Source organism: Lagopus leucura, unplaced genomic scaffold, assembly GCF_019238085.1.
Source record: "Lagopus leucura isolate 7727_CA_CO unplaced genomic scaffold, USGS_WTPT01 Super-Scaffold_100157, whole genome shotgun sequence".
NCBI lineage: Eukaryota > Metazoa > Chordata > Aves > Galliformes > Phasianidae > Lagopus > Lagopus leucura.
Window position 1 is genome coordinate 27,954,285 of NW_024962334.1, and position 20,926 is coordinate 27,975,210.

Consider the following 20,926-nt stretch of genomic DNA (forward strand, 5'->3'; position numbering starts at 1 on the left):
TGAACAGCTCATAGTACGACATTTCTCCTTGTAATTGAATTCATAACCTCTGGCAGCAATGAGTGCAAACAACATTGCACAGTGCAGGCACTGGTGCTAAGGACAGGCAGTGCTTTCCCAAGGCTAAGAACTGAAAGAGTCAAGGTGGCCAAATCCATTGCTCTGCCCATATGTGCTACCAAAACAAGCCCATAGAAATCACCATGGGATGCACCAGCAGCACCAGAACATGCTTTCCATCTGAATATCCTGTTAGCCTTCTTCCTGAACGCAGCAGGAGCCACGAGCTGTTGGGGGCTACATCACCCAACTCAGCCTGGCCCTGACAAGCACGGTAGTGACGAGCCCAGGCCTGCAATGGTTGGCATCCAGAAGGAAGAGGCCATGGCGTGGGTCTGATGAGATCACAAGCAGAAGCAGAGGCAGCGTAGGACATCATGGACCACAAGAGCTACAAATAATCCCATCACACAAAGATGACTTAACTGCACAGCCACAGAAATGATTCCCTGAGTGTAAACCTTGTTTGCTTATGCCACCAAGTTACCTAGCGAGCTTCCTTCCGGCAAACAAAATCCAGCATTCTGAAGCGATCTTGACAGCAAGGCTACAACCCTCTGTTTCCTCTTCCAGTACCACTCAAGCAGTACAGAGTGATTCACCATAGATTTTTCAAGCAGTTTTGCATGCCCTTCATCTGCGTATTGTTTCTTTTAATACTAATTGCTGTAAAGGTGCTAGCAACCCAAAACTATTGGTTCCTTTTCTCACTATCTTTTAAAACATAGACATTTTTATTGGCATATCTCAGGACTCACCTAGGAAACCTATGTGAAAACAACTCACCACTACACAAGGGTCTTACCAACATGGGACATATCCTAGAGGTTGCTCTAATACTTCCGTCTTCTTGCATGAGGAAGGCAAGATTCTCTCGTGTTCACGTAGAAGATTTGGCATTCAAATTCAATCTACAGTTTACTCTGTATTCACTTACGGCAGCTAAACGTACGTTGTAACATGTGAACCTGCAGAAGAGTTTGTCCTGCTTGAGTACACAATTTGGAAACTTTGCTCTGAGCAGTCATCAGACTGCTGGGAACAAACTGAGAGAATACTTTCCACAATAATACAAGTTTGAACTGTGCTTGACAGAATAAATAGTGGCACATCAACCACATTCATCAGGTATGCTACATATACCCCCTCCTGTGCATGTGGGCAAACTTAGACATAAAACATGAAGATTTGAGGTCATTCAGCTTTCCCCTTTTCCCTCTCCCAATAGGCAGTACGTTAAAAGTTCAGGAGAAAAAGCCAATCCAGTTTAGTGCTGTGAAGGTGGCTGAAAGGAGACTGATAACACATCATTGCTAGCACCTCAAGATGTTAGGATACTGCTTCTATTTTTTTGTCCATTACTGCACAGTGAGAGTGAACAGACCTGGCTCATGTCCGCCTTTCTCCACTGCCTTTAGACTGCTGTGACCAGAGCTGAGCTTCCAGAGAAGCTGACAGTGGATTTAAAAGCAATACTCATTAGGTTTATAGAAGATGAAAATGGAAAAATTCCCGGAGTGCTCAAAAATAAATGTCCAAAATGGGAAGATGTGTTTAAAGTGTATTAATTATAACACCACAATTCCTTTTTGTACCTTCAATTATGCTGTGCCACAGGCAACAAAGGACTCACGCAGTGTGCTACAGCACTGGCTACTAAAGACTGCGAGATCAGCAAACACAAGAACAAATCGTTACTAAATTAAATTTTCCCTTTCCTAAAGGGGAAGGAAAAAAAAAGAAAAAACCCACAGGGAAAAAAAAAAACAATAAGTAAGGTTTGGCAGCATCTCAAGATATAACAAAACATACCTGTCCTCATCCATTTTCTTTTCAGCCGAAAAGCACGCACATTACAAGTATAATGCCATTTCTTCTGCTCTATACATTTGGCCATAATTGGACATGCTTCTGTTTAAATCATTGTGTTTCTTTCCTGTCAGAGACACAGTTCTCCGTCATATACATAATACATAAAGCAGAGCTGATTATTGCTTCAGAAATGTAAGTATTGCAAATCCTTTATTCCCATACATCTGGCTACAATTTTTACTTTGGAGGAAAAAAATATATATCTGAATCAACCACAAAGCTTTTGTCACTGCTTGCCTGGAACTTAAAAACCTACAAGTCCTATAGGTTGTGCAGGGCTGTGCAGAAGCACATGCTGTCCCTCTGCCTGTGTGGAGCAGAAGGTGGCATTTGTCACTCTGGCACGTATCATCACCCGATGAAGAAAACAAAAGGTCCAGACCAGGATCTGGGAGCTGAGCCCAGCTTAACCTTTCCTGAGGAACAAGATGCTGAAAGACCAGCTCTGGCTGGGCAGACGTGATCCCAGCTGACTCTCCTCCTTTCTGGCATTCTCCTCCCTGCCCAAAGGGATACAAACACAAACCCCTTGCACACTTGGGAGCTTTTGTAGTCCCTGCTCACTCCCAGCCACTCCTTCAACAGCCCCAGCCTATGAACACAACTGAAAATGGGAGGGTCCCAAAATTGCTTCTCACTCCAAGAGTTGCAAATACCATGCCAAAACCATTTCTCCAGAAAAAGCAGGAAAGGAATATGTTTGCAAAGCCCCCCAGGATCAGGCAATCATTTAAGTGTTTATGTTTGGTTCCAGGGAATTTCTCAATTGCTTTCCTTTGACCACAAACTGTATTTATTTATTCCTCCGCCTCATTGATGGCATCTGCTACATCCTCCATTCAACCACACCACAATGGGCAAAGCAATATGCTATCAGATGAGCATTTCTCACCCTTGATACTCAACACAACAGGGTTTAAGCCATGCTGGGCTCCATGTCCTTCTTGGACAAGAAATTCTGTTCCTTTTACCATGATATTTTTGCAAAAACCGTGAACTAATCTCTTGCGGATATAGAAAATACATTCACGCTTATGGTTCCATGGTATTCATGGATATATATACCCCAAACACAAAAATGTAACCAGTGGATACCATCCAAGGAGAGATATATTAAAAATACGATTTATATTGGGGCAGAAAATAAGGTTTTTTCCTCATTACTGACAGTATTTACCCAATGCCTCTGCACACATCAGGCTCCCCTGAATCTCTTAACTTTAGGAAAGAAAACAGCATTTAGTAGAAACAGAATGGGTCAGGAAACACAAAAAGATTTGGGAATAATACTTAAAATACCAGAACTTTGATCTATCTAGCTACTCATTCAAAAAATGTGCCATCCCTGTGACTTACAAAGCTGCTAATGCACAAAACTTGTTTTCTTTCCCTCTGTTAGTCAGTAGGACATTTCGTGCACACATGGTATTATTATGGCAAAAAACTAGATTAAAAAAAACTCCCTTTTCCACCTCCCAACAACTTTACTAAGTTCAGACTTGGCCACAGTGACCACAGATTATATTCTTAGGAACTGTGATTATTCATATTTGGTTCTGGATTATATCCCTGTGCGAACAAAGCAATTTATCTCACTGTGGCCATTCCAGGCCTCCTTTCCACTGCAAGTCATTAGGATGTCATGAAATAATATGATGGGATCCAACATGAAAGGCAAATGCCCCTGGATTTTGCCCATCTTTGCCACCTACACACTGTTACCCACGACAGAGCTCAGCATTTCATGCTATTACTAGGTTGAAGTGCAGCCTGAAATCTGGGTACCGTTGGAGATATTGGCTGTTTTGAGCAATGCATTATGAAGCGGTGCCTGGGCTGGTTTGTCCAGGCTGACAGACATCCTTCTTCAAGAGATTTCAATTAGCAGAGCTTCCAGACATACATGGTGCTTTTTTAACAGTCAACAAGTGGCAACAAGCATCTCCTGTAGTACTCTAGGACTTCCCAGAGCATCAGGGGGCCATTTTCAGACATTGTGGCCCACATCGTGACTGAATCCTTCAGATGAAATGGAAAATATTCAGTCCTAAGAACTGGCTTTAACCTCACTGGTGCCTTCACCTTTTCCTTTATCTTGTGTCACTGAAAGAGGATAAATAATTCTCTGGAGCTACTAAAAGAATGGCTCTGTACATGCCAAACAGTAAAGGCAAATGATGGAACCCACCAGAGACTCACAACTTATGCCATTTTATGCATGTCCTAGCACTTAAACTACGCTCATCTCCACATCAGCTGAGTGCCTAGTAAGCCTGGGGTATCCTCACAGATCCAAATAGCTGACCTCACTGAAGGACTGCTAGTCCTGAATGCTGAATCAGCAACTAAAGATTTGGACTGTCATCTCAACCACAAGAAGCTTACACAGAATCTACTTACCACATTGCTCCAGCATCATGGGAAACATTTTTATTCAGCATGCTCTTGTTCCATCTATTTTCTGTTCTTTCGTTTTCCTTTTTCGTGGCTGGGATAAAGCTAAGCTGAAATAAAATGTTCCACATTTCTCTTTGGATGAGGTGATCAACAGAATTTTATTAGCTTCCCCTGGGAAAGGGCTGGTTTCTTTTCCAGGGTAAAGGAGACATTCCTAGTCTCCACTTCTGTCTTTGAAAATGCAATTATGACACACATCCTTCTGCTTATCCCACTGCAAATTTCTAACTACAATACTTGTGACCCTCCCAAGTCTGCCTGAGGAGCAGCTTCATTCTCAAACAGCGTAGCATGACACCCATACTAGCTTTCCCTGTCTCAAGCTAACTCAGCATATTTTGAAGGCTAAAGCACATAAAATGGCAGATTGCAGATAAGCTTGGCCTGCCTTACTGCTACAGACAAACCAAGGCTCTAATTTTTTATGACAAGCTATAAACTAACCACTGAACCACCTGAGGAAGGACACACCTCTGGTGGTGCTATAAGGGCAAGAGACCTGGGACCTTCTGCTCCTAAACAATGTTGATAATACAACAGTTGTTGACTAGGCACACAAGCCTGGCTGTAGGACAGAAAATAATTTTAAGTAGTACACCAAGAATCTCAGAAGTCTCCTTGCAGCAACCCACCAGCGCTCATCTGTCAAACCTGACCTAGGCTTTCTTGTTACCCTTGAGGCTAAAGAAAAAAAAGAAAAAAGAAAAAAACCATTCAGAACAAGTTGAAAGAACAGCTTTCAGAGCACAACGACACCCAGCTGGGAGCTGCCATGTTCATCAGTGTGCCCGTGGAGCAGAAGTAAAGATTACTCACACATTTTCACACTACTAGGACCTAAAACGATTTAGAGAAAGCTACATTTCCTGAACGGCCATGGCACAACCTGTGTATATCACAGGCACTCTCTCTGTCACAAGCCGCTTATGAAGATACAATTTAAATTGTATCTAGTTCATAGCTGCACTGCCTACTCCAATCAGGTGTGACAATGATAAAGTACTACTGAATGTCTTAAGTGGTATTTCTTATTACAGTACTATATCCCAGCTGCCCTGATAACAACAAAAATCAACTGTGAACACTTTCCCTCTGTTAAATTACTGCCCAAAATTCTATGCAGTAGGAAAGGATATTTCTTCATTTGTCTACACCAGAAAGGGATCTGGCCTCAAAATGTTATACAGTGTTTCTGTTAGACACAAGATGACATAGCTACTGCAAATATCCCAGAATCTAGGAATTTTGTTTGCCTTACTTGTCTGTACAAAAGCTGTGATGTTTACTAACGTCATATTTTTTAACTGTCTCCTTTCTCAAACTTCTACCTCAAATGCATGACAAATACTGTTTCAGAGATCCAAGTCACATCTTTTGCAACTTCTGCTGTGTCTTTCCTTTCCCATTTTCTCTTTCAATTTAGTAAGAAAGTATTTTATTTATTTGTAGCACCAACAGCCAATGACTTTGCTGTTTCAATACTGTTTTTTTGAGATTTGCTATAAAAGATCGACAAAACTACTCCAACTACAGTGCTCCAGCAGTAACAGTAGTTATAGTTCAGTAATAATCAGCAGACTATCCAAAATAGCTGTATTATTTTGACAGATTACAACAATTTTAATGGATATTTATAGTGAAAATTAGTATTTAATCCAGCTCTTTTATGCTCTAATACAAAGAGGCTCTAATTCCTCCATGAATACATATATATTAATGAACAGAAATTTGTGACACTGTTAATAACTGAAGCCAGACATACAAGCCAGGAGTGGCAATAAACAGTGGTGTTCTTTTGTACAGTCCATTCTTACAGGAATCCCCCTTATTCTACAGAGATGTAACACTGTGTAATCAGTCCAAGCCATCACCATGTGTAAAATGAAACTTTTTTTATATTAGATGCAACTCCATCAAAATATATGCCAATCCTTCTCAAATGTATTTCCCAAAGCTTCTTACTACTACTGCCTGATGTATACAAATAGGGACATGCTAAAGTACATATCATATATGTATATGCATAGTTACACATGCACATAAAGTAGCTTAAACCCTCTTTCCCTTCAAGCCTATACTATAATATAATTACTGCATCAAACTGCAGGATACCAGTGCACTGTAAGCATTGTTAACAAGGTAAAGAAAAGTTATGTTTTTCGATTTCCAAGAGGAAGGGTGGTGACCTATGAAGTAGTAAAGGAAACCACTCATAAGGTTATTTCAATGCCTTGCTAAAAACAGCTCCTGGAATTACAGGAGTCTCTTCCTCATCCTGCTCAGAACAATTGGAGAAGTACAGATCATTTAAAATATATTAATTTAACAGATTAAAAATCAAAGGAATGCAGACAAAAATATAACAGTTCTCACTAATGGAATTACACCATTTTCTTCTCTGATTTCACTGGCAACTGCACCTGGATTAGCCTAGTGAAAAAGTGCCCCAAATTAAATAATCATTACATTTAAAATGCATTCCAGATACTCAGTGGTCATTCTCTGCCATACTGTTTACTTTTCAGTTTGTCTTGAATTCACTGGGGTCAGTTTTAACTTAGGCCAAAATAAATACTGACTGATGGAAGATTTGGAGTAAACAACACTAGACTGAATCTGATGTAAACTGGTGAAGATTATTTTTTCTGTATGATCAGAAACTGAAATAAGAGTTACATTAGTATTTTTTAAATTCTAGGAGTAACGGACAGCTCAGGACAGTCTAGAGGACAGAGCAAGGCAGGTGACTCTGCAGACATGCAGGCCTGTTACTGCAATACAAGCAAAACAATCCTGTATTATTCACCTGAGTGACAGAAGAGGATTCATCTTCAACTCTTTTACTGATCCTTTCCCTGCCAGCTCATTCCTGCTTTGAAGAATGTCCAGGAATTTAAATGAATGAAACTAACTTATAAGGAAGTTGGTCAAGCACAGGTTTCTTTGTATAACAAAGAAAATGAATATGCTACTGCAAATGTTAAAGGATAAGAGGCCTAACTTTCGCCATAGAGAACTTGATGAATTAAATGGCCTTTGCAATATCCTGCTTTAACTCTGGAAGTATGAAAGCTAATTCCAAAACAAACAAACAAAAAAAACCCCAAAAGCTGAAGAACTGTCTAAATCAGAAGTAGCCCCAATATCCTTTCTCCACATTAAGTGTGGAAAGAGAAGAAACTTGGAAAAAGGGTAATTATCCATAAAAGTGTAAGATTCTTCAAGTCATTTTAAAAAGCTTCTATCAGATTCTGGACATTATAGCTCCAAGGTCATATAAATGATGTAACACCAGGACACCCAGAGTGCACAGCTTTTAAAAAAAAACTACAGTGCAGCACCAGCCAGGAGCTGAGCATTCACTTATAGGCAAATCAGGGGCAGTACCTCACACTCCATCATGCCCATCTCAGAATGCACACCCTGCACACAGATGAACTTGAGCACATCACAATTTAGAGACAGATTTCTCACACATGCAGCTTGTCTCACCTTGCCTTATCCTATGCCAGCTCGCCTGGTTCTGTTCTGTATCATTTCATCCCATCCCTTCTCCTCTCCTCTCATCCCACCCCATTAACTCCACTCCATCCTGTTCCACCCACTGGCCCCAGACCATCCCTGCCAGTGGGTTCCACACCAGAGTTTTCTAACTTAAAAAAAACTAATTATCCAACTTTGACAGGTGTTGCTTAATTATACCACAGCTTTTTGCAGGTGACACTGATCTCACTGCTGGGAACACAGATAATTCCCCACTGCCATCATTATTCACAGAATGGCATTCAACTTCTATTTGACCTTACCCAAAGTGTATCTTTCTCTCGGTTTATCATTCTGTTTCAAAGGAACCTCCTGTTACGGCCCTTCTAGAAACACCACCGTAACAGATGGACTCTGTTCCGCCTGCCTTACACTCGGTGTAAGCCAACCCTTACCCTGCGCTCTGCAGGAGCTGGGAGGGAACTGAGCGCTCCCCCGCTCTGTGCCCCGGTCCTTCACGTCGCACTCGGGCAACCCAAGTTCCACCAACACCCCGCTTGTGCTCCCTCTCCACGCACAGGCAGCACGGCAGCTCAGCCCCACTCGCAGAAATCCCCACAGTCCCACCACCCGACTTTTAAAGCGAAACGGGGAGCCACGCAGTTCCAACACGCCGCACGCAGCAGCCGGGGCAGCACAGCGGGCAGGCCGCGCAGGCTGCTGGGCTGTCCCCGCGGTACCTTCCTGAGGGCCGCCCGCAATGCGCCGTGTTGCGGCGCGTCGGCTACGCGCCCTATGTCCCGCCGCCCGCCGCCGCCGCGCAGTGCCGAGGCCCGCAGCGCCCAGCGCCCTCCGCCCCGCAGCGCCATGGCTGCCGTCGGCCGCTCCGCTCCGCCCTCCGTCCCGGGCCGTCGTGCCCTCTCGGGTTACCGGTCGGAGCGAGCGGCGAACAGGTGAGGAGAGCGGCGAAGCGATGAGACCCTGCTTTCAGATTCATCTATTTATTTAAGAAAAAAAAAGAAAAAGGTACCGAAAAAACAGAACAAAAAAAGGACAAAATTCGCTCCTGCACTGCCGGCGCAGGCCCAGCAGGCTGGGGTCTTCTTTAGGCGATGACACAGCCGCCCTTCTCCTTGAAGGGGTTCTTGTCCTCCGGGACGCCCTTCACCAGCGGGTCCTCTCCTGAGCGCTCCTCGATGTAGTTCTTGATCTCCTCGGAGCACTTCGACACCTGCGGGGAGGACACACATGTTGCCAGAGCTCATGCACTCCTCAGCAGCGAGGTGCTGAGCTCGCACCTTTCCCTGTTTGCCCGCCCATTGGGTACCACAGGCCAGCACTCAGCCCATTGGCTGCTACACTGTTGTATTAAGCACATCTTTCCCGACGTGACTTATAGTCAACACCCTCAGGATCAACGTTTCAGCTCCATAACATGCTATCTGTCTACAACAAATCTATCACTTCACACTTTTTCCCAAACAAAACACTCCATAATGGTTTTTCAGTGATGATACAAATCCCCATCCCAAGTTCTATAGCAGAAGCCACCCATCTTCAATGACAGTCACCTAGGAAATCATTTACTTAGTGGCATGTGGCATTATGCCAAACAACAGCTAATAAAACACTACATGAAGCGGGAACACAACCCACAGGCCTCCTTGCATGACGGCCCCACACAAAGGGCCCCCACAGGAACCTGCCCTGGAGGAGGACCGGGGCTGCTCTGTGCCCCGACCACACACACCTCTCACTTCCCTTCCTGTGGAACAGACACTGTCCTCAGGTGCCTGGATAAGGGACGCCTCTAAGCACAGCTCCCTGCTCTGTGCCTGCCAACCCACAGACACAAGAGCGCAGTCAGCAACAGAATCCAGCTGCTGCCAGGCCAACAGGAGCCATTATTTCTAATTTAAGGCTCGCTGCTTTCCTCCATAATTATATCTTACTCCATAGGTAAAGTTATGCCAAGTGAGATGGTGAATTTACCCACTGTGTCACAGCCTCTGAGCCATCAGAAGTAGCTCAGGATTAATCCTCAACCACAGGGTGTGCAGAATAAGGCCTAACTACCTCTAGCTGTGGTACAGCTATGACCTACAACACAGACTCCATTCTCACTGTGAAGCTTTGGTACAGTGCAGAGGTGAAATTGAGGATGTTGACTGTGCTTTTCTGCAGATGGTTTCAAAATACCCATTTCCCCAGTCTTTTGGTTTATTAGAATACTAGAATATATTGACTAAGTATTAGAATATTTAGACTATTCAGAATATTTAAATATATATTTATTTACATAAAGAGTTTTAAACTCTTTTTAAGAAAATCAAAATCTATGCATTCTACAGAGTACTTCAGGAGCTTGGGAATGCTCTGAGGAATGATCCAGGTGCCTATAGTATCCAGATGTGCAGTCCTTAATACTTCTGGATCCACTGACATTTAACTGACACATAAAATGCAATGAGGCATTGGCACTGCTGCTCAGAGAAGCTGCGGGTGCCCCATCCCTGGAGGCATGCAAGGCCGATCTGGATGGGACGCTGGGCAGTCTGATGTGGTGGGCGGACACGAGCCCTCAGCAGGGGGTTAGTCCACATAGCTGTGCTGTGTGGACTTTAAGGTCCCTTACAAGCCAAGTCCTCATTCATTCAATGAGTCTGTTATAATTGTGGCTTTCTTATTTTGTTGGCTATGTACCTAGATCTAACACACAGAAACAATTCCACTGATCCCCTAATATAAACTCACTTTTAGTCTGAAATAGTTTATCTAGATGTATTTTTTTTCCTGCTGGCATATAGAATTAATATAAATATAAATGGAGCAAGATCAATTGTGTTCTTCCATTTACAGAAAACGTGCAATAATACAACAGCAATAAAAACCACCAGAAACTATTCACCTGTGGAAAGAAATTACCAGTGTGACAGAAAGTATAGTGCTCCCACTGAACGCAGCAGGATGGAGCTGGGCTCTGGGGCACCGGCCCCTCAGCTTCTACCCTTCTCCTGGGGGTGTCCCGCCGGCCACGGCACCCCCCCACGCCCCGGTGCCTTTCACATAGGAGGGGAATTCTGCCTCTCCCGGCACGGCCGCTCGGAGGGGGATCTGGGCAAGAGCCGTCGGGGAGAGCACAGCGCTCCTCTTCCCGCGGCGGGGCCCCCAGCACCCCCGCGCTGCTCCGGGACGGAGCCCTCCCGCTCCGCCCCGCCGGGCTCCGCACGGGGCTGCCCGCCCGGCCCCGCCGCCGCCCGACGGCACCGCGCCGGGACTGCCCGGCCGCCCCCCGCCCCTGCCCCAGCCCCTGGCCCGCCCGGCGGCCCCTCGCTCACCGGCTGCCTCTCCAGCTTCACTTCTTTCCGGAGCTGCTCCACTTCCATTTTCAGTTTGTCCTTCTCGCTCAGATCCTCAATGTTGATCGCCGGCATGGTGTGCGCTGCCAGAGCGCGGAGAGAGGGAGAGGAGGAGGGAGAGAGGACAAAGTGTTACCGCTGGGCAGCGAGGCCGTCGGGCCCGGAGCCCCCGGTAGGGCGGTGGGACGGCGGGGCGGCCGCCCCCGGCCCGCCCCCGGCCTCACTCACCCGGTGCCGCCGGGCTGCTCCGCGGCGACCGCTTCCTCCCCACCGCGCCGGGCACCCTGCCCCGCGCCGCCCGGCCTTTAAACTCCGGGATAATTCCCTCTAATCGGATTACGGCCCTCCCGGCTCCGCGCTCGGGACCTTCACACTGCGGGGCCTCAGCACCCCGCACCCGGACGGCTGCCGGGACCTGCTCCCCTCCTCGCCCCGTGGGGCAGAGGCGGCTCGGGGCTGCCCAGCGCTCAGCCCTCTCCTCGTGTACCTCAGTGCTGCGTGGTCGTGTGCCGCTGGCGTGCTGAGAGAGGTGAGCTGGTCGCAGCAGGTGTTTCTCTTGGGCTCATTCCCCCAAAAGTTCTGTGTTAAAACTACAGGCAGATCAGACTGAAAGGCAGAGAGGAGAAAGAACAGCTGTCAGGTCAGGCTGTCAGTGGGACACATAGCTCTGCATGCCACAGCACTGCACAGAGCATGTAGGGTCCTGCAGCTGTGCTGGGTGCTGGGGATGGGGTACACTCAGAGTGGTGGGTTCAGAAAGCACAAGAAGGACTTATGAAAGCCCCGTGTGCTTGCATACATACACTGCTGAGGTCCAGACCCTGAGCAGAGGTCTCACTCTCTGCAACAAGTGTCCCTTCACCCTGTTTGCGCCCTGGCATCTCTGCTCTTGGCAGCTGCTTTCATATGACGCTAGCAGATATGGGATCAGCACAGCCGCAGCCCTTCACACCAAGCAAAGCTGCAGGCCTACGTGCAGTCCTTTGAGTGGGAGTGTATGAACCCATTTGGTTTTCAGAACCTGAAACGCCCCTGTAGGCAGTCATCCCCCTTCCTCCTTCCATCTCTGGCTATAGCCACAAGGACACTACCTGCCCCTCTCCCACCCACCGGATGTAAGCAGTACAGCAGGATGCCACGATTTACACCTCCTTCCTCTGCCACTGCTCCAATAAGTGTTCACAGGGTTTAAAACAAACAGGGTTTGTTTGTGTTAACAAACAGGGTTTGCTAATCAGATTTATTTCAGTTCACTAAAATCCGCTCCTCTTCCCCTCCATCCCTTTGGCTACTATCCATGTGCAGTTCCTAATCCCTACAACCTATGCTGTCATCCCCATGCCCCTGCTGCTCAGAGCAGTGCCAAGGAGCTGCTGGCTGGGCAGCATAGCCCTTGCTGGGAGCATGGAGTGGGTATAGAGAATGGTGGGCACAGGGGGGCCAGAGCTGAGGGCTGCCAGTGGGAGCAGGGCATCGTAGCCCAGCAATGGAAAACCTGCAGCAGCCACCTGCAGATATGACTACTTCTGCTGACTGTAGCTAATGAAGGCTCTCACCACTCGCTGTTAGTTGCTCCTCAGGTTCGTATGTTTTTACAAATACCCACCTAATCTAAGTGAACTTTGTTGCTGTTACAGCAGAGGAGCAGCTGAGTAAATGCCACACCGTGCTGCAGGGTTGATGGATAGACAGGTTTAATCCAAACTTTGTTTTGTATGTGTGCATGCACAGAGGAAATGGAAAATGGTATTAGTGTGACAGCACTCATTTTGCTGCTATTGTTTGAAGTGGCATTTCAATGGCTTCCTGTGCAATTCCAACAAAATCCAATGAAAGCTAAAGGCCATCAGTCCGATTGTATAAAAATCATCTGTGAGAAAGATGGCCTTTTTTTTTTTTTTTTTTTCTCCTGGAAATAGAAAATCTGGTGGTTGTTTTTTTCCTGCTAGAGGAACCGAAGCTTTATTACAATCACTGTGTTTCACAAGTTTACCCAAAAATGAGGGCATGCTATTAATGGCCATAGTAATAAGATCCTGAAATATAGCAGATGTGTCCCATGGTGATGCCTCACATTGAACCAGGATTCTGTTCGGTTGTTGGTGTAGTTTTGCGTGTGTTTTTGTATGTTTCTGTGTTTTAACTAAAGCAGCTTCTTATTCTTGAGCAACTGGGAGATTTTTGAAGAGAAACAAGAGAAACCATAAAGGTTTTGGGGGGTTGAATTTGCTCCTCTTTCTTGCCTTTGTAGAAAGCAAAATCCTGTCAGAAGCAGCCAGCAATCACGCACGGTACGTGGAACACAGTTTCCCTCGGGGCCTGCTTGCCTGCTGGGGTTATCTTCAGGGTAAACCAAGCCGTGATGCCTCCTGAGACCCATCCAGAGGTTTCATCCCTTCAGCTCTCGGCGCTTCCAGGCCCCGACGCCGGCTCGTTCTCTAGTGCCCCTGGTGCCGGGGCAGCTGAAGGCGGCCGGCTGTAAGGCGGTATGGCGGAGCCTCGCCGGCTGCTGCCGCCCCGCGCCCGTCTCGGGCTCCGCCGTACGCGTCCCGGATCCGTCATTAACGGGAAATTCTGTTCTGGCACCGTCCCGTAACACGGCCGTGGAGCCCCGGCTAAGCCCCCCCCCCCCCCGACCCCGGGGCTCACGCAGGCGCGCGCCCCGCCGCCGACCTGCTGCCCCGTGAATCACCCCTTCCCCTCCCACCACACGCGCAAGGAGGGAGGCGGCCCGGGGAAGCCGTGTCGGCGCATATAAAGCGCTGCCGTCGGGCCGGGCAGCGCTGACCGTTCCCGGGACCTTGCTGCCAGCCGTCCCTCCCGCCCGCCTCCGCGACATGGCCGCTGGCCGCCGCCTCCCGCTACCCGCGCTGCTGCTGCCGCTGGCCTGTGCCGCCCTGGCGCCGCGAGGCCTCACAGGTAGGAGCGGGGCGCGGGCGGCGCTCGGGGCCGCCGCCGCCGCCGCGAGGGTGCCCTCAGCCCCGGCCTTGTGTCTCCGCAGAGAAGCAGCGCGCCTGCCTGCTGCCCCCCGACGACGGGCCGTGCCGCGCCCTGGTGCCGCGCTGGTACTACGACAGGTACACGCAGAGCTGCCAGGAGTTCAGCTACGGCGGCTGCCACGGCAACGCCAACAATTTCCTCAGCTACGACGACTGCGAGAAGAGCTGCTGGACCATCAAGAGTGAGTCCGGAGCACCGAGAGCCCCCGGAGTGTGGGGGGCGTGCCTGGGGAGCTGCACCAGCCTGTATGCCGGGAGCTGTGTCAGATTGGAGTGCACGGGATGTACCACCTTCCTTAGAATCTTAGTATTATAACAAGCATCTATTTAATGCATCGGATTCCCCCTGTAAAGCTTATCCCACGTTTCTGTGGAGTGCAGGTGCTGGGACAAGCTGGGTCTTGCTACAGCCGGCGCACCCACACTCAGTGTGCAGCGCTGTGCTGTGGGGACAAGGGCACGAAGGGTTGGTTTTACTGAGGATGCAATGCTGTGCTGTTGGAATGAGGGCATGTAGGGGTGGTTTGACTGACTGTGGAACTGTTTTTGTTGCAGAGGTGCCTAAACTGTGCCGGATGGAGGCTGACACAGGGCCCTGCCGAGGACACATAAGAAGATATGCCTTCAACTTGAGTTCAATGAAGTGTGAGGAGTTCGTCTACGGGGGCTGCTACGGGAACGGCAACAACTTCAAGGACCTGCAGTCCTGTGTGGATCACTGTCTTCCAGAGAAAAGTAACGGTTGTTCCAAATCCTTAATAAACTAGATGGTTTGAAAGCGATATGAAGATGATACTTTATTTGGTATTTTGCTCTAAATACCTGCACAGTGGTTTTTTTTTAAGCACAGTATGTTTCTGTAGCATAGATGCTTATTATTGTCTTCAGGTTGTGGTGTGTGGCTGCTCTCACCTGCCTTTTACTGAGAGCACTCTATTACTCTGATATGGTGACTTCAAATTTGAGCACAGCTACACCCAGCCAGACTCTTGCCTTCTAGTGAACTGTGCACCTGTTAGATGAAGGGCAGTGAGGTGGGAGACCTGTGCTGGGGCAGATGTCTAGGGTGCTGTGGCTGTCATGGTCAGGAAGGTGATATCCTGATATATGCAGAGGTCCTTTTATGAATTCAAGCCTGAGGGATGCTGTTGGGAGTGCTGAAAGCTCCACACCACCTAATTCAACTATCGATGGAAGACTTTTTGCCTCATCTGGTGTGGCTCTTCCCTGCCTCTCCGTACCAACTTTTAAGAGGAGAGAGGGTAATTATGAGGATGTGACTGTAGATGAATGTTTTCATAAACACCATCTGGTTAATACCTATTGCAGGACAGTGCCTTTGAAGAACAGAGAAATATCAGAATAGTGTTGCTGCCTGTTCTTTATTAGCGCTCAATGAGATAGTTATTTTTGGTTGATGAGAGATTGTCACCATTTCCTTAAGCAAACAGAAAATTATTTTTAATTTCTGTTAGTAAAAAGTCTATAGCAACAGAAGTAAGATTTTGTTAAACATTCTAGTAAGAAATATGGTGAGGTTTTGTACTTCTTGCAGCAAGTGGGTAGGATTTATTAGCAAAATTGTAGCAAGGACAGAGTAAATGGTACCTTTCTCACCTACAGAGGTAATTCCACTGGAATTGCTATTGTGTTCTTATAAACGTGGAATCAGACTGCTGTCTATCTCCCATGAACATTTCTGCGCTTCCAAAAACAGCACTGCCTTTGGGAAGTGAGGATGAATTTCACTTGTGAACTAAGCTTGTTTTCTGTGGCTGCCTGCTGCTTTCTCCAATGTATAACTCATAGGAATAGGATGCAGTAACTCTCTGAAGTCATTGGTAGCACTCATGTCAGTTCAATGGGAGTAATAGGTGTTTAACAACCAAACTGATTGCAGAGTTTTAATATGGTAGGCATAGAGATTATATAAATCATCTCCTTTTTCTTTTTCAAGCTGGCCCCTTGTTATGCTATAGCCCAAAAGATGAAGGATTGTGCTCCTCTTCTGTGCCCCGTTATTACTATGACACCACAAGTAAATCGTGCAAGGAGTTCAAGTACACTGGCTGTGGTGGAAATGCCAACAACTTCGTTACTGAAGTAGATTGCTACAATGTCTGTAGAAAAGGTAAGATTCCTTGGTATTTTGTCAGTCAAAAGCAGATAAACCAATCCATATACCAGTACTAGGTGTCCAATGTGTTCTTTTACTCACCATTTTTTGTATGAATGTATGCTTTCTACAGTTTGGACTCAGTATTCTCAAAGGAAGGGAAAACTGAGATGCAATGCTAAATTGTTCATACAAGAAAAGAGTAATGTGTGGTGGTTATACAATTTTTAATTTTTAAATGAAATGTGGAGAAAGGCACACGAAAAGACATTAATTTAGTAGGGCCCACAAGGAATCAGTATTTAAACGGTTCTAAACACTAATTAAGGTTTTACTTTCTTCCAGATACTTTAAAGTGAGATTAAAGCAAGTTGTGAAATCAATTTACTTTTTTCTTTAGCATTTTTAGCAGCTAACATCCTCTCTTGATTCTCTGCTGCCTGTTCCCATTTCCCATTCCCATTGCTAAAGATTTCTGCCTCATCACTTGTGTTGAATCTGAGGCCATGGGGGGAAGGGTTGGGATGTTTTTTTTTCTTAATGATTTGATATAATGAATAATGAACCAGCTTCTTGTGCTTGTAATTCAAAACTTGTTGTGCTGTTAGCTGCAGTAATATGTCCATACCCACTATTACAGATCTAATACTCTGATTGATTTGATATGTAAATCTGTGAGAGAGAGAAGCATAATTAATGTAAATTCCCAGAACAGTCAGGAAGCAGACATAGTACAAAACTTTAAAAAAAAAAATAAATAAAAAAATAAAAAAATTATCCTAAGGAGGAAAAATTAGGGCTGTCTAACATATACTTCACATTCGAAAAAAACAAAAACAACAACAAAACAACAGAACACCAAAGCCCATCTCTGTTTTAAACATGAAACATTTATAGTGCCCAAGTACAGCTATATTTAAGGTGTGTGGAAGGCTTAAGTCAGTAGAGGATTATCCAGTTCTGAGCTTGAAGTCCATGGCTGTTGAAGCTGGTAGTTGAAGAGCTGTGACTACTGTCTTTGGAAGTAAAAATATTGCCTGCCAGTTACTCATGGCAGTACTATTTCTGTGGCATACCACTCTGACTGTGTCTCTGCCATTCTGGCATTATAAGGGAGATACTAATGGTGTGCTAAGTCTATCAGAGATGCCTATGATTACCTAATTTGCATCTATTACTCTCTGGAAGTGGTAGGGACAGGCTCCAGCCTAACCATGCAAAAAGAGAGGAGGAAGGAAATCACCTGTTCAGCATCTTGCCTTCTGCCCCTGCATACACTCAGCCACATCCACTCTAGGGGCTCTCCTCTACTCCCTCTTCACAGGGAAGAAAGGCATGAAGAAAAGTTATGTCTTGTTATTAGTGCAACAGATAGGAAAACTCAAAGGATTGGTTATAACTTGTGCATTTCAAAATTCAGTAAGGTGTGGTCAACTGAAGCTCATAGTTAAGGGCATAATTAGTGTTAATTAACGTACATATACATTTCTATAGCTTGGGAGTGTACAGCAACATTAAGTAAATCTTTAAGGCAACTTAATCTACTATTCTCCCCTTTCCAAGTTCCCCTCCCTAGTATCTTTCCTGTAACCTTTTGGAGTCTGAAGTTGTAATCGGTTAACTTCTCGTATGTATATATGCAACTGCTATTTAACTTGATCTGTAGCTCTTGAAATGACAAGGTACCTGAATAATTTCATTTTAAAAAACTAGAGTAGAAAACAGTTGCAGTCAAAGCAGATGAACAGGAAGCTGGATGCAGGACTCTGTGCAGATAAACAGGCAGTGCGGCAGCAAAGATTTCTCAGTCGGCATTGTCAAGTACTGGCTTTCAGGACTATACTCACATATTTCGTGTGGCTTTTGTAAGCGCTTCTGGAAATAACCCTGACTGCTGCCTTGGAGCATTCTGCAGCATCTTATGGAAAGCCTGTTCTCTGCAGGAACTCAGATAATTTTACCTTTTTTCCATCTCCCACAGGCACTGGTTATAATTAGATTTTGCCCTTTTGTTGATCAAAGAAATGAAGCAACAGTTTTCTTTTTTCTTTTGCAAGTAGTGTAGAGTGTACTTCCATTCTGGTGCTCCTGTGGGGCAGCTAGAATAGACTTGCATTCTTTCTCAGAAAAAGAGCAAACAGCAAAAACAGAGAACAGTGCCATAGTGGATGCACTAGAAACCTTACTGTATGTGAGAATAGAGTGTCCAGAACTCATTTTACAGTTTCTGACATGGCTGTTATTATTGGGTTCAACTGGTTTAACATCATAATAAATAATAAAAAAAATTCCAAACAGTGAAGAGTAATAATAACTTTGTCATTCTGCTTTGCTGACTACTTCCTTTACTTTCTTAGCAGGGAGTCAGAAACCAGCCATCAACAAGCCAAGAAATCTACTCCGCAGAAAAATGATGAGAAAACTGATCAAAAAGCCTCAGACACATAACCTGAAGTCTTAAATCTAATGTGCCTTTGAGTGTTTGAAACACTTTGACTCTTTTTTTTGTATTATAGTTTCCACAGATTTATACGTTGACATATAGTTCTGTCTTTCAGAACTGCTTGTTTTCCAACTTACTTTTTATAAAGGACTGCGTTTAATAGAAGCAGAATGAACCTAATTATGGTTCTTCTACTCTGTTGTATTCACAGTAATACTTTGCCAGACATTTAGATTTCCATGTTTTTATGGGGGAATATTACTACTGCCTTGGGAGAATATTTCAGCTGTTAAAATCAGTTAAGACTTGAAAAAAGTTGTCTTAGTTACACTAAGGAGAATACAAAGCAAAGTCTCTGCAATGGAATTTTTTCTGTTTATACATCTTCTGCTTGCTAAAGAAGATGCGTGAAGAGAAGTGTGTTCAGAGGTTCATAGCTCTGCCATTTCACATATTTTGACACTGTCTTTACAGTCTTTACCCTTTACAGTTGCACTGATAGTCAAAACCTTTCAGCCTTTGTAACAAGAAATAAACATAAATCTGGTTCATCCCACAAAAGAGAATTGGGATTAGGGATATTATGCCAAATACTCCAACAAAAACAATGAGTAACCTGCTTGAGTATTAAAAGGAAAATGTAGATGTTACTTAGTTGAAATTTCAAACACCATGACAAAGTCATGCTCCAGATTCTCTTGTGACAGAAATCAGCATTTTTCTTCTTTTTTTTTTTTTTTTTAATTAAACACACTGAAGATATCTGTTGAGGGTCTTGATAGTAATGTCTGTGGGATGTGCTAAAAAAAACCAGAAGCTTCTGCAAATCTCACATAATCTGAGGCACTGTTGTATTTCTTATGTTAGATTATGCCTGTGGCAATATTATTGCACTTTTATGTTTTGTGTTTGAGCCATGTCTGAATTTCAATTCATTTCACCTACAACGTTTTCTAATATGGATTGATATGTAATATCAATAAATTTTTTTGAAGAACAGCTTGTTTTCTTTCATGTGATTCTGTTAATTACCCTGAATGACTTGCATGCACCAATATGTGTTATGGAGCCTATTATCTACTAATTATGACTAGTAGAGTTTACTTGTCTCTTATATTATTTCCTTATGCTGAAGTCTTCATGTGAAGAAAGCCATCAGACTGCACTGATGTCATTCATTCGTGAGCTTTTATGGCTCAGTTGGCTCCATTAGGAGCTGCTGTGGAAGGAAGGGCTGCTTGTCTCAGATGACTGCTGCTGGCTGTCCTGTCTGATGCTATGCTGCCCGATTAGCGTTTGTAAGGATGGTGAGCTGACATGTAAAATTCCTTTTTGTTCCAGCTAGAAGGTTTCAGGTGCCTGCTTTATCTCCATTTCAGTGAAGGAATGTGGTAGGAAAACTAGCCAAGGTTTTTTTTCATTCTGATTTTTCTCTCACCCCTGTGCTTGCAACTGAAGCAGTAAACTGCTTGCTGTAGTCTTCCTACCACACCATTTCTGCTACTTAGTCTCAAAAGAAACCACCTTATTCCAGTGGATCTTTCATCCTAGCCATCTCCTGTGACTCAAACCTGAGCTGAGGTGAATCTGGGGTGTGCTGGCACTGCCAGGATTTCAGCTGGGGCTGCTCTGGCCTAAGGAGTTATTACAGCTCCCTAGGCAAGATGAAACACACTGTCCAATGGACACTGCCCCCATCCCTTTCCTCAGATTGTGAATTTTGTCTGCTTCTGGCACAGGCAGCTCAGTGTCCCTCTGAATGCCCGGTACTATGGCATGTGAGGCCCCAGCTGCATTTGTTATGGCTTGCAGACTGAGTTGGAAAAAGAAGCTCATTTCAGAAGTTGTAATTCAGTTTAACTGCCTCGGCAGTATAGATCTCCCTGTGCTCTTTCTTTCCATGCAGGAAACATTCAAAGTCCAAGGGCCTGTTTCTAGGCTACTCCATGAAATATCAGAGGCTTAGGTTTGAATCTCCTACCTACCTACTACCAAATATTTTAATCAAATCATTTTTTATTCTTGCAAGGTTCCCTAATAGCGCAAGATAACGGTTGTGTAAATTTCTTTCAGCCTCTCTTCTACTATTCTACCTAATAAAAATTGTACTTTCTTTTCAGGTAAATGCCTTAAACTC

At 45.1% G+C, this 20,926-nt stretch overlaps 3 protein-coding genes across 6 annotated transcripts in view; 1 reads left to right on the top strand and 2 right to left on the bottom strand.

The window, feature by feature from the left end:
* Positions 1–8,741, bottom strand: part of LOC122189481 (probable acyl-CoA dehydrogenase 6) — a 79,657-nt gene extending 70,916 nt beyond the window's left edge. For 2 of the 3 annotated variants that reach the window (XM_042888701.1, XM_042888703.1), the window contains exon 1: positions 866–1,011. In XM_042888701.1, the coding sequence (XP_042744635.1) occupies positions 866–916 (51 nt within the window). In that variant the 5' untranslated portion in view covers positions 917–1,011. Of the gene's footprint in view, positions 1–865; positions 1,012–8,612 lie in introns of those variants that run through there. The other variant, XM_042888700.1, reaches the window with a different exon arrangement.
* Positions 8,742–8,910: 169 nt separating this feature from the next.
* LOC122189674 (guanine nucleotide-binding protein G(I)/G(S)/G(O) subunit gamma-11) lies at positions 8,911–11,846 on the bottom strand. Of its 2 annotated transcripts, none has more exons than XM_042889023.1 (3): positions 11,719–11,846; positions 11,211–11,314; positions 8,911–9,103 (listed from the first exon to the last, which is right to left on the bottom strand). In XM_042889023.1, exons 2-3 carry the CDS (start codon positions 11,304–11,306, stop codon positions 8,978–8,980), a joined length of 222 nt encoding a protein of 73 aa, XP_042744957.1. In that variant the 5' UTR covers positions 11,307–11,314; positions 11,719–11,846; the 3' UTR covers positions 8,911–8,977. The 2 variants fall into 2 exon arrangements, with proteins under 2 accessions (XP_042744957.1, XP_042744958.1); XM_042889024.1 differs by lacking the exon at positions 11,719–11,846 and adding an exon at positions 11,460–11,534.
* Positions 11,847–14,053: 2,207 nt separating this feature from the next.
* Positions 14,054–19,788, top strand: TFPI2 (tissue factor pathway inhibitor 2). Its single transcript, XM_042889022.1, has 5 exons — positions 14,054–14,150; positions 14,233–14,412; positions 14,786–14,965; positions 16,188–16,361; positions 18,704–19,788. The coding sequence occupies exons 1-5, from the start codon at positions 14,069–14,071 to the stop codon at positions 18,805–18,807; spliced, it is 720 nt and encodes a 239-aa protein (XP_042744956.1). The 5' UTR covers positions 14,054–14,068; the 3' UTR covers positions 18,808–19,788.
* Positions 19,789–20,926: the final 1,138 nt, after the last annotated feature.